Below are 12852 nucleotides of genomic sequence, written 5' to 3'. Positions count from 1 at the left end.
TGATATAGGGGTTTAGGTATCTACAGCTTAAACCGGACGCGCTACATCGCTTGGACGTGAGACACCCCTGAAGGTATACGGTAACCTTAAGTCATCTTTACATGCATACATAACTTATTTCCCGGATTGATGAGGAGATTAGATCTCTAGCGTTAACGTGTACTAATTTGCCGAGAAATAAATAATAAGCAAGTAAAATTCAGAAAAAAAGGAAGAAAAGAAGTTGTCTTTGGTTTTTACCTCTCTTCCCCCCATTATACTGGCCCAGTTTACCCAAAGTGCAAGTTATGCAATCAATTTAACTGGAAGATATGCAATATTGAAACGATCGATTCGTTTTGATTGAATGTTCGGAGCAGAAATGATCAAAAATTGCCGCTCAGGAATAACGCAAATCAGCAAGAACAATTTACTAAAAGCTGAGAAATGGCAAAAGCTTTAACTCAAAGCTGAGAAATCGCCAAGGGAAAATTAAAACTGGAAAAATAAAATTCCAACATCCCCATGCGGACCCTAAGATGTTAAATCTTGAGCATATCAATGTGATATGCTCGTGGTTAAATTTAGTGTTGTGTGTGAACGAGACAAGATATGTGAATACACTGCTGTCGCGAATATTTTAAATATCTGGTTGTTTGAGATGGTTATCTCAAACTCATTAATAATACATCAGGTTTAAACAAGGAAAATCGTGACCGTAACGCTGATTTTTACGATTTAATTTACTTCTCCGTTTTCTTCCTAGTTTTAGTTTCGATTGAGAAGATATATCAAACACTCAAGACCGTGTCTGCATGACCACATTTCCAAACACCTCGAAGTTCGCCAAAAATACTCCGCTATGGTTACGCGCCGTATTTTCAACTCTCTTTTCGGTGTTTGGCAATGTAGTCAAACACTTCCCTTCTTGTTTAATATATTACGTCACAAAACACCTTCACAGTGGACGCGGCACACTAGCAACTAGAGTCATTTATATATAATTATTGGCGTCTCTTTAATTCGGGTAAAACTAAAACTGAACCACGCACTATAAAATCGGCATTATGATAATTTTAAGGTAGACTATCCCTGTCCCTCTTTTTTCTTAGTTCGTTGAAAATGACGCGAAAGAAAGCGCGCGATGCGAAAAATGGCCAAGTGAGGAAACAGAGCGCACGCCAAAAATGGCTGTGCGTGCTTATGAGGCGGCGTCTACACTACGTCGGAGAAATTTGAAACCGCAGCTTTATTTCTACGGTTAGGCTTACCGTCCACACTAATTCGTCACGAAAACGGCGCTTTTCGAAAACGCTCTTCAAACCGGAGGCTTTTCGTTTTCGTGTGGACGGAAAACATTTTGAAAACGGCGCTTTTCAAAAACGATGACGTCACGATAATCATGTGATTCCCTAACCGAGTTTTCCTCAAACACAGATCCAAAACGACTACTGATTGTTTCCTTTTTAAATTCCTCCGGCGTAGTGTAGGCGGAAACTGACATTTGATGCGTTTTCAAAGTGAAACTTCCGTTTTCAAATCCCTTTGGCCTAGTGTGGAAGGGGCCTGAGGAAGAGAAGGCACCCGGATTTCGCGCAGCCATTTCACTCGGGCATTTTCTTTTAAGTCACTCTAAGAGAAAGAGCACGTTTTTCGTAAACTTTCGACTTTTGTGATTTTTTTACGGGATATAGTGTTTCACACCATGCTTCCCACCATCTACCAGCCACAAAAAAGAATCCTTTTTGCCTACCCCCTCACCCCCTTCCCCAGAACACCTATCTAACGTCCAGAGGAGGTTCGATCTTCGAGACGGCTCGATAATCGCGTAGTAACTTGGCTGCACAGGAGGGCGTGAGCTACAAGAGAGCATACAAAGTAATTTAATTGCATTATTTCAGACCCTTCTAAATACTAAAGTTTAAATAAAATTTTATCTTTATATGCAAACCTAATACTAATAATAAAACCTAATAATGAAGGCGTGGTTGCCTCGTGGTTTGTGCGCTCGCCTCCGGATCGAGCGGTCTGGGTTCGAGCCCTGGCGGTGGACATTAGGGACCTTACGCATGTACGACGGCGACGGCGAGGACGAGTCCTATTTAACAGTTCGTTTATATTTTACTTTGGAATTTCCATTTTATTTAGATCTATTCAGTGTGTCTGTCGGTATCAAAACTTGCCCCTGCTGAACATGTTATGAATGCGTTCAGTTCCAAATAGAAATACGAAAAATTGGCCGTAGTGAGTCCCGTTTTCAAATAACTTGGACAAGACACTTTAATCTCAAAGTGCCTCTCTCCACCCCGGTGCAAAAATGAGTACCAGCGAATTCAATGCTTGGGGTAACCCTGTGATGGACTAGCATCCCATCCCGGGGGGGCGTGGAAATACTCCTAGTCGCTTCATGCCACTGAAACCGGAGATAAGCGCCGGCCTGATTGGCCACTAGGTTGGTATGCAGACTTTTACCGTACCTTATAAAAGCATAAATTATAGCTGAACAACACTCTTGTTTGTACATCGTCTACAGACTAACATAGACGGGCAACATTTTCTCACAACTTGTGGCGCAACAATGTCACATTGCCAGTTGAAAAAAGTTGGTTATTGCCCGTATTACCGACCACTGCCTCAGTGCAGTGCTCAGTGCAAGTTGTGGCAACATGTTGAGCGATCTTGCCGTGTTGAGCAACATGTTGCTGCAACTTGCAGCAACATGTGGTGGAACAATCTGAACAGTACGCGATAACACTTACCAACTTGCAGTGCAATGCGAAATTACGGAGTTAAGTAGCCAAGACGGCGACGCCAAGGACAACGTCGATTAAAAAGTGAATTTATATTTTGCCTACGAATTTCGCGATACTCTAAAGTCATTTTCCTTTGTTTTTTAGCGTCAAAACTATCACGAAACTGAATCTGGGACAGGGCGAAACGTTTGAAATAGAAATTTAAAAAATTATTCGTCGTGGTTCACGTTCTCCAGACAAGGCAGAATTTGTCATTTCACATAAGGAAGCTTAAGCAAACCACGACGACGACGGCAACGAGAACGTCACCAAACAAAAGGTTTAATGAGAAAAACAATAGCTGTGCACGTGCGTTATAAATCTTTGTACATTTTAATACCGTCCTCTGCAAAACACAACGTGAAAGGACCACGTACTGCGTCGTCTACGAAACATGGACGACGACGGCTAATTTTTTTTGTATTTCCATTTGAACTGAACGCCGTCGTTGCATATTTAGCTTAAGCACGATTTCAGAGCCATTGGCGTACCGAACAGATCTAGACAATCGCGAATTTCGCTTGTAAAATATAAGTTCATTTTTTTACTAAGCGTCGTCCTCGGCGTCGCCGTCGTCGTTGCTTAAGCTCCCTAATGTTGCTTTGCAGAGGACGGCATGAAATTTTTTTTTCAGCGACGTTCCCGTTGCCGTTGCAGTCGCGGTTTTCCTAAACTCCCTTACTATAAATATTGCTGCTCAACGGGTTGCGAGAATATGTTTAGCTGGAAATTTATTCCCCAAAAGTAAGAGAGTAAGTAACTAGACGCCTGTTGTCCCAAGCGTACAGCACTTTTTCTCTGGGGTTGTAATCCACCATGGAGTTGTAGCCGTACTGGTTTGTAAATGGTATGTTGGGGTTCCACTGTTTGCCTGTCTTGGTGTCGTAAGCAAAGTTGATGGTAGTGAACTTGCTGTGATAGTCGTTGATACAGTAGATCACTCCACAGACCACAAAAGCATTGCCCATCGATCTCATTGGTTCTGTTTAAGGGGAAAAATGTGCAATAGGTAGCGATCACAAAAAAACAAATAATGACGCTGTACTAGCTATTTTGTAATTTAGCAGTTCATACAGCCATGAACACCACCGTTAATTGCCGCATGGTGCACAGTGGAACCCCGTTAATCAGGTCACCAACGGGTCCCAAAAATTTGGGCCGTATTAATGGGGTGGCCGTATTAAAGGGGCTCTTTAACTACGAAAATGACTAACTGCATGAGCTTTTCTTCGGGCCAGAATAAAGTGGCCGTGATAACGAGGTGACCGTAAGGCGGGGTTCTACTGTACGCATTTCAACTCTGACCAGGCGCCCAATAAACCAACAGGATTTACTGAGTAGAACATACAATGGAATCTCTAGGATCTCTCAGCCTACTTATTCAGCATTATTAATCAATCGGTGAAACCTACTTTGCACAATGGGTAGATTAACAAATGATAAGGTCCGATAAGGGGGCATGGTACGATACAAGTATACATTTGGTTCGTGTGTTCGAGTGGAATACCTGTATTTAAGCTCCATGTTCTCACTATGCGGTTACTGTTATGGTCAATTTTTGCTGCTTTCAGTCGATTGCTGTTTCCAGGACTACCCCATAATACCCACAATCCCTGCTCGTCCACTGCCAGATCCACTCCACTGTAACCACCCCATTGATAAGTTGTTGCTCTAGGTGTGTAATCACTCAAGGTTATTTGAGCCTCGAAGCTGTTTGTCTTTAGCTTGTACTTGATGATATAAGGCGTGTTGGCTCTGTCGTGACAAGAAAGAAAGAGAGACAAGGTAAAGAAGACAACCATTTCGTCTTACTACGATAAACAAAACAATACATCTTTAAACAAAGCTGAGCTGAAGAGCCTGACGAATCTTAACTCAATGAAGCTTTAACAACGCGAAAAGTAAGAAATAACCCTAGTCGTTCCAGACTTCGTAATCTGGAGTAAGTTCCACCGGTATGGACCACTTGGTCTGATATCGTCCTCACCTTTTCTAAAGTTCCTCCGAAACTTCGTCGTGGGACACTTAGTGACAATTACGTAACATACCGTATAGTCTCGAAACCGGTCGAAACCGGTCTTAGAAAGTACACATGTTGTCGGAGGTCGAAGCTGAGTTGTTTACTGTTATCCTTGCTCGACTTCAATAAACCTCAGAAGTGTTGTGTTTACTTGCCTTGAACCTCGTCCCGGTCCAGCTACAGGGGGGCAGGGGGGGGGGGGGGGAGGAGGAAACGAGAAAACCTCACCAATTCGTGACCGACCTAAAGCCACTAAAAACTCTCGACTGATAGTGTAGGATGGCTTAGCCAATAATATCGCAGCACTTACATGAGTGTAGGAAACCTATTCTAGTAAAGATATGGTTCATACCCCGCTTGATGAAACCCTGTCTTCATGAAATGTTTACATGCAGAGCACCTAAAATATTACCTGTTGTAGTAAAGGTACTGTCCATGCACCACTGCTCCAGTTCCGTCCCAGTCGTAAGGCAGACTGTATGTCTTACGAGTCACGCCTGCTTTGAACTTCTGCATGTTTTCAAATTCTTCAACCACTTTGCTGCCGGAATATGACGCCATAGTAAATATTGTCTCAGTACCCATGATTCCTAGTGGATCTTTCATCCAGGCTCCTTGTGTAGAAGAGAGAGTTTTGTGAGTCACTGGGCTCCCAACAGTCTTGATGGTAGTACAACTGTCTATAAGAAACAAAAAACAAACGCGCGTCACCCCACGCAGCTGTAAGGATCAGAGTTTATAGAACATGTTTTCCATGCTGCTTCTTAACTAAATGACTACACTTTTGGATCCAAGGTGCGTCGAGAAGTTTTCATTCAAGCCGAGTGGCCCATCATGGCAGTGCTTATCTTTATTTCAGTATAGCATAAATGGACGACACTGTAAGTCCTCAATAGTTCCCAGCAGATAATCTTCCACCCTCAATAGAAGAGGCGCACTATGAGATGGTAAAAGGCTTACTCAAAACAGACACAACACAGTGACACCGCTCGAATTCGAACTACTTGATCTGGAATCCTGCGAGCTAAATGCCATCGTGCTTCCCTTTTAAAGTCTTCAATGAAACAGAAATCTTAAGATAGGAAGATACGATATCATACTACTTGATAAGATAAAGAACAACTAGGTAGCAATCTCAGGCTTACTTAATATACGAGACTCAAGCATTCTTATAGCAATCACCTACAGTAAAACTAATCAGGTTGAGCAAAGCTTATTATATATTAATATTAATAAGATGCATATATCTTGAGGTGGCGTTGGCTACAAGCCTGGTGGTTTTTTGGAGGTCTCCCCGATCCCCGCCCTATCAAAATTGTTAGAACTTTTTTATTGTGGCAAATAGAACGATGAAAATAAAACCACGTAGGTCGCTCTTGTTGATTAGGATTCATAAATGCTACAAATTCTATGTCAGTAGTGAGTAGAAAAAATACTGCACATCTACCTTACTTCAAGTGCTCTTTAGATTTCGTGCTGTATAAAGCAAGCCTTTTTCTGAACGTACGTTACTCTTCGAAATTCATATTCAATATTCAACATGTTCCCTATCATGGTACCATGTCAATGACCAGCCGCTGTTTAGATAGGAGCCCGCGCCCCTCCCGGCTTCCGAAGGCATTCTCTTCTCGGGAGGAACGTAGACTACCGGACCCGTGAGAGCGGCGAAAATCGAAATCGCAAAATTCATTCTTAATTGCCGTCCATCTTACCTTTTACTTCAACAGCAGTGAAAGCCTCGATAAAAAAATTTCCTGCGCTTGTAGCAACGCAAACATAATTTCCAGCATCCTCAAGTTTTAAATCCCTGATGACCAGCCTTTCCCTTGACACGATACTCCTCCCCACGGGAAGTTCTGCTCCTTCTCTTTTCCAGCTAATGACCGGCTGTCCATCACCCCTCACGCTGCAGTTTAACTTCAGAGTTTTTCCTAAAATGACTGAAACTTTTGCAGGCGGCTTAACGGTAAACTCCGGCAGAGAGACCACGAATAACAGAGTTTTTCCGATAGCTTTTCCAAGAGGGTTTGACGCCGTACATACGTAATTGTCAGAATCACTTTTACGCACACCAAATATTTTCAATGCGCTGTCGTTATACTGTACCCTCCCCTGAGGTAACTGACCAAAAGGCTTGACCCACGTGACGTGCGGACGCGGGTAGCCAGTCACGTGACAGATTGGAAGGGTGATGTCACTCCCTTTTATGGCGTACAGTGGCCCCAGATTAATAGACACCTTTGGTCGAACTATGACAAAAGAAATAACAAAGTTACATATTATTATGAAACTAGCTTTCTTCAAAATATTTCCAAGTTACCGTAAGAGGTCTATTTTAAGCCCCTGCCCGGAAAACCAACGTTTTCTCAAGACCTTTCGCACGAAGGAGAGCATGGGAGTTAATAGAAAGGGGTTTTTTTCTTTTAAGGAGGTTATTTTCAATCATAATGAATATATTGTCATTGTCATAAAAGCAGCCAGCTTAAAAGTGTTCAGTCACGGTATTTTGAGTTATTTTGATCACGTTAAAAGTGACCTTTTAATTGAAGGAAACTGAAAATTACAGTTTACTCAGATAGAAAACCAGCAAAGAGATAATAATAAACCATAAAAGAACCAGGATGGTTAATGATGGAGAAGATTAACACGGATTACAATCGACGAGCTTGAAAAATGTCGACTAAACTTTTCAAGATGAGCAAAAGGTGACTTACCACTGTGTTAACCTAAAAACTCTGTTAACCTAAAAACTCTGTTAACCTAAAAACTCTTAACCTAAAAACTCTGTTAACCAAAAAAATGCGACTTTTCTCAACAAATTGCCCCCAACGTGTACAGAACCAGCAGGGCACACCGAATTTCACGTTTAACCTCCCGTAGTAGTGACTACCACATACCATTTACTACCAGCCGAGTTTCTCTCCGAGCCTGTCCTAAGATATTTGTGGCTGCACACTTGTATATGCCTGCGTCATTTGCCGATACGTTCTTCAAATGTAAGCGTTCTCCTGATGAACCTTGCAGTGTTACTTCAGTTCCATTCTCCAGCTTACTCCACACTATCGTTGGCGTCGGATTTCCGCTTGCTGAACACTGAAAATAGGCTGAGCCAGACTCGTTCACGGTCCTTGTTACAGGAGAGACCTCGACATCAGGGACTGATATCGACTCACCGGGTTCTCCTTTAGTTCCCGGCATGCCTGCGGGGCCCATACCACCTCTCTCTCCTTTGGGCCCAGTCTCCCCCTTCAATCCAGCAGGTCCCATGATACCTTGCTTGCCCCCTTTTCCTGGAGATCCCATAATACCTCTGTCTCCTTTGTCTCCAGGTCCTCCTTTCTTCCCTCGCGGTCCAGGTGGGCCGGGAGGGCCTGGTCGACCACAAGGGTTCGTCAGATCCTTTGATTGACACAATTGCAATCTACCGTCCGACATGAGTTCGTTGATTTTAAGCATCGCGTCCGCCGTAAGTTTTTCTTCCGTCGTCTTTTTGACCGAATCTGCTTGTCTTCTGTCCCTATTAGATCTACCGGCGTGGAACTCTATGAGAAAAGAAAACAATAGCCATAGTTCACCAGAACGATTGGAGTGGTGAACAATTTAAATTTAATTAAGTACAAGTGCATTACTTATACAAATATCGTTCTACTCCTTTTATAAATATAACATTCCTTTACGCGTTTTACCAAAAATCCATGGGGTATTTTGGTAATCCCAATCCGAAGAAATCATTATCTGGTGGATAACGAAGATAGCCTGATGAAACAAAGTACGGCTGTAGGCTAGGCGGCCCAATGTCAACATTTGCGGATTGCGATATGAACAGACTATTCTGGATGTATATTAATATTTACGGCAAACATCGCTTATTCAGATTAGCCGGTACAGTTAATTAAAGAACATCGTTTTAGCGCATCGTTTTTATTTTAAAAATTTGTATATTAAGACAGGAGGGATTTTTAGGGCCTCCTATTGTAATGATGACTTCCGGTCATGCATGGCTAGTTCCGGTGGCCTGTTCAGGTCTCCTGACAAGTGGCGTGATCGGTAACGTGCACGTGTTAGAGCTTTTATCCCGGGCTTTTATCAGTGCTCGTTGATTCTTATGTTTTCCTCTCGGTCTTTTAGTGAACACAAGTAAGACGATAAAACTCATCTTTTGGCCGGTTTCTTAACTCGACACCTGCGTTAGTAAGGACACCAAAGGGTAAAACGTGTGCGGCGTATTATCATTGTGTCCGGCATTAAAATTAGACAAATTACTCTGTCAACGAACATCCCCGGCACTGTAACAAGGTAATAGGCTCGCACTGAAGAAACTACCCGCTTGTTTCAAAAGTAAAAAAGCTAGGCCTGAAATTAATGTGCTCTTGTGTCAAACGCGACTAAGGAAACAGCGCACGAGCTTTTGTTTTCTAGAGTAATAGGACCCTAATAGGGTACAATTAGTCCATAGTCGTGACTAAAAAAGATATATTTAAGATTACTCACTTGTTATGTTCCGCGGATATAGTGCGCATATGCTAGGCGAGATTTATAATTAATGAAAGTTTGTCAGGCAGGTCACAGAAAAGTTCATTTTGTCGGAATTTATCAATGTGCGTACTACGGAAGCTAATGCAGGAGAAATATTTTCCATGGGACAAACAGAAGTGTCCGTCAGTGAGCGGGTGTCTGTAGAGCGGGATTCCACTGTACATGAAAGCCGCATAAATAATTGTTTTCTGGTTGATAACCCTAAACAGTACTGTTTTGACGAAAGTTTGATTACTCGAAAACAGACCAGCAGGAGATGTGAAGGCACACAACCAAGTATATTTTGGATACCTTTGGATAAAAATGCCACTCGAGTTATAAGCATTCGAGTTACCGTCATCACAAGTGTCGGCATATGAGAATCACTTTTGGAATGTTTCCTCACTACTGAGCCAGTTTTCGGTAAATTCCCTTTTGTTTCCTTTCACGTATACTAAGATTTCATTCGAAGTATTATCGAGAATTAATCACATAGGATATAGTTAATAAAGGCAAATTTCGAAGTTTTAACTGAGTTAGTAATCGTACCTTCGGGGGAACCATTCCGGATGGACTTTTCGATGGCTTGCACGGCGTCTTCAAGCGCGATTATTTTCCTCATGTGATTGCTTAACTCCACTTCGATTCTGAAAAATCCGATAGAATACAACAAAATAGATAAAATGGAAATTATGATCTGCTTTTGAACACTCATTCTAGCCCTTTAACGTCGGAGCGCAGTGTGCGTGAAGTCTGCTTCCACGAATAATTTACGGACCGTTCAGGAGGTCACGACTGTGACACTATACATGAAAAGGTTGCTAAGACGCCAATAAAATAAGTCACAAGACGTTTTCAAGCTTATCCTTTGGGAGAGTAGCCTTCGAGCAGGCCCACGTTGGAGCATAAGCGCGCGCGACGTAACGCAAAATCGAGCGGTGAAGCCGCGAGAGTCTAGTAAGGTCTCACATGAATGGCTTGCTACCCTTTAAGAGAACAATAGAACAAACAACAGAAACAATACTCCTAGCCCTGAATTAATAACAGCTGAACTGCTAACAATGAAGAAAATTACAAGCTTACGAGAGCCGCTACACTTCTGCCGCGAGACGAGAACGCCGGATCGCTTTGCTGTTCGCCGCTCGCGCGCGTGACTCAAGGGTAAGCCTACTCGCAGGCTATTGGGAGAAGGGAGGATGGGTCTGTTGCACACCCTGCACCGTTGTTCCCGGCGTTGTTCAACCCGACGATGGCCGGCTGGATAGTTGATCAACCCCGAGACCTGGCTTTAAATCGAAAAAAAGTTTATGTGCGTTCACATCAGGTTTTAAAAAATATCGAAGATAATTATTTCACCTGTGTCATTACCAAACAGTGACGTTGGTAGTCTATATGGATGGAGAATTATTGTGTGAGAAAACTTTGCGTGCAGCTTCTCTAGATAATATACAGTCATTTTCCACTATTTTCATCAATAGAGGAGGATAGAGAGTACACGAACTTGCTCTAGTTCTGGTCTCTCGAATATCTAGGATGGTTCCGCTTTCGCTACGAATCGTACAACCCCAATGAGTGAGCGGCAATGACTCTGCGGGGTGCAGCTTTTCATTCTTAGGAGCAAGGGTGCTGAATTTTTTACACGCAAGACTTCTGTCTCGTTAGGACTGATCAGCTACCGAGCAAATCTTTTGAGCCTGTCAGAGTTTCCCTGCATTTCATTACATTGCAATTTGCACAATCTAGATTTTCGAGTACAGTAGATAGTGTCCAGCATATTCCTTTCATTCTGTCTTCAACATTTCGAGATATAGTACCAAGTCAATGGCAATATTCAACAGTAAGGCTGAAATAACGCATCCCTGTTTGACATGGAATTTCGGTTCAGGGCATTCAGCCTTGCAACACAAGTTATAATGGAATTACTTTTAACATCACTTGGATAATTCGTATGGTGCGATCGTCCGGGTGGGGGTAGTTCTGAAAAGAACTGTTGTTGGTGACTGACGTTTCGACAACCTGAGCGGAAGTCATCTTCAGAGTCAAGTGAATACTGAGTGTTTGTCAGTGGAAGATGTTATAAGTCTGGTTCGTTGAACGTTATTGGTCAGTTTAGCCATGATGGTATTGGCTGAAAGACTCGTGTAAAGTTTGTCATCAGTCATTGGTGGGTTTCGATCCGTCTATTGTTATTAAAATTGGTCGGTTTTTGGTCCATGTATTGTTAAGTCGGTCTGTTAGAAGTCCGTTTGTCGGTTTCGTTTCCGTCGTGGATCAGGAGTACCCGTCGGATCCGCTCCGCAAAATATCCGCTCTGCAGACTAAAGTTGAGCTTGCTGGGAATCTTAGCAATAAACAGAATCTTGCTGAGAATTTAGCTTGTCGAGAGCTAGCTAGCTGGAAAATTTGTTTTGGTGTTCAAATAGCTTACATTGTGGTTTTACAAATCAGTTCTGGCTGGAAATTACATTCCTGATGCGAGTGTCACTTGACACTCTCTGACTGCTTGACCTTTTGTTTGAAAACATGCTTACAATATAATGTTAGTTGTTTATTTAAGTTTTATTTACCAGCATACGATAGAAGTCTGTTCTGCTGTCATTTATAGCGTGAAATTAGATCGGTTTCTTTTCCGTTGACGCTCCTTTTTCCCACGTTCAGTTGTATGCTTAACCACCGTTGATCTGGTCGCGGAAAATCATCGTCTGTTCTGCTTTCATGTTCTACCGTGATACAACTGGTTATCTGGTAATGACGTTTCTTCGTTCGTGCAGTCTTTTCACATTTTTGCCTGGGGCCCGGTGAGACTCCGGTAACCTCGCTATATTTTGGAATTAAAACATTGTTCCCGTATAATTTTGTGTCCAACGGTCGGTTTCAAGCGCGGTAAGATTTTGCGACCAGTTGTTTGAGGGTTTGGTTGCCAGAGAACTCTGAGGACTCCACTGATAAATTCAAAGGTTCAGGTAAGAACTACTTTGGAGTTGAACTAGCTGAATCAGTCTATGTATTTAAAATTGATAATATTAAGCAATGTGTACTGGAAAAGCCGGCGCAGTTTTTCAAACTGTATTCGCCACTGTATTGTATTTCAAACCCAACGGAAAGTGCAGCTTCAGTGAAGACAGTGAAAGCAAGAAAAGACCTAATATGTCTCAGAACTTGGAAGGGTTTTCGAAATTGTCAGTCCATTCATCCACAGTGATCCTACTTCCAAGTGTAATTTCAATTCTGTAATTTTAATGACAAGTAAAATCCGATCCCGGTGCTGCAGTCGATGATGACCGCTTTTAACGCGTCGAACGTTAAAACATGCGGCTATTGAAACATATTTGCCGCGTCTTGGACAAACTGACGAGATATTGAAATGATCCCTTTTCCCGGTGTAAGAAAGTATTGTTTCAATCGCTTTTTTTCTGAAGTCCGATCATGTTCTTTATATAACTGAAGGCTGATTACCTATTACTGCCTTTTGGTATCGCCGAAAATTTGCCCTGAAAGAGCTGTTGACCAACACACCTGATTGATCTAGTTCCATGCTAATTGTTC

The 12852-nt window shown here is 42.4% G+C and overlaps 1 protein-coding gene across 2 annotated transcripts; it reads right to left on the bottom strand.

Moving 5' to 3' along the window:
- Nucleotides 1-3344: 3344 nt before the first annotated feature.
- Nucleotides 3345-11572, bottom strand: LOC145482590 (uncharacterized). 2 transcript variants are annotated; one of them, XM_081461190.1, is made up of 6 exons: nt 9856-11572; nt 7689-8333; nt 6504-7040; nt 5204-5471; nt 4279-4526; nt 3345-3753 (listed from the first exon to the last, which is right to left on the bottom strand). In XM_081461190.1, exons 1-6 carry the CDS (start codon nt 10019-10021, stop codon nt 3503-3505), a joined length of 2115 nt encoding a protein of 704 aa, XP_081317316.1. In that variant the 5' UTR covers nt 10022-11572; the 3' UTR covers nt 3345-3502. The 2 variants fall into 2 exon arrangements, with proteins under 2 accessions (XP_081317316.1, XP_081317317.1); XM_081461191.1 differs by lacking the exon at nt 9856-11572 and adding an exon at nt 8478-8595.
- Between the last annotated feature and the right edge of the window lie 1280 nt (nt 11573-12852).

This window comes from Orbicella franksi, chromosome 3 (genome assembly GCF_964199315.1).
Source record: "Orbicella franksi chromosome 3, jaOrbFran1.1, whole genome shotgun sequence".
Classification (NCBI taxonomy): Eukaryota; Metazoa; Cnidaria; class Anthozoa; order Scleractinia; family Merulinidae; genus Orbicella; species Orbicella franksi.
The sequence above is the reverse complement of the archived record's forward strand: the minus strand, read 5'-3'. Positions and strand labels throughout refer to the sequence as shown.

What these genes read in the sequence shown, in the direction of transcription:
- LOC145482590 (XM_081461190.1), bottom strand. Translation starts at nt 10,021, where the DNA reads ATGAGTGTTCAAAAGCAGATCATAATTTCCATTTTATCTATTTTGTTG. An exon ending in CACTGCTGTTGAAGTAAAAG is followed by an intron (nt 5,472 to 6,503) that starts GTAAGATGGACG and finishes TGTTTCTTATAG; the next exon opens with ACAGTTGTACTACCATCAAG. An exon ending in CAGTACCTTTACTACAACAG is followed by an intron (nt 4,527 to 5,203) that starts GTAATATTTTAG and finishes TTGTCACGACAG; the next exon opens with AGCCAACACGCCTTATATCA.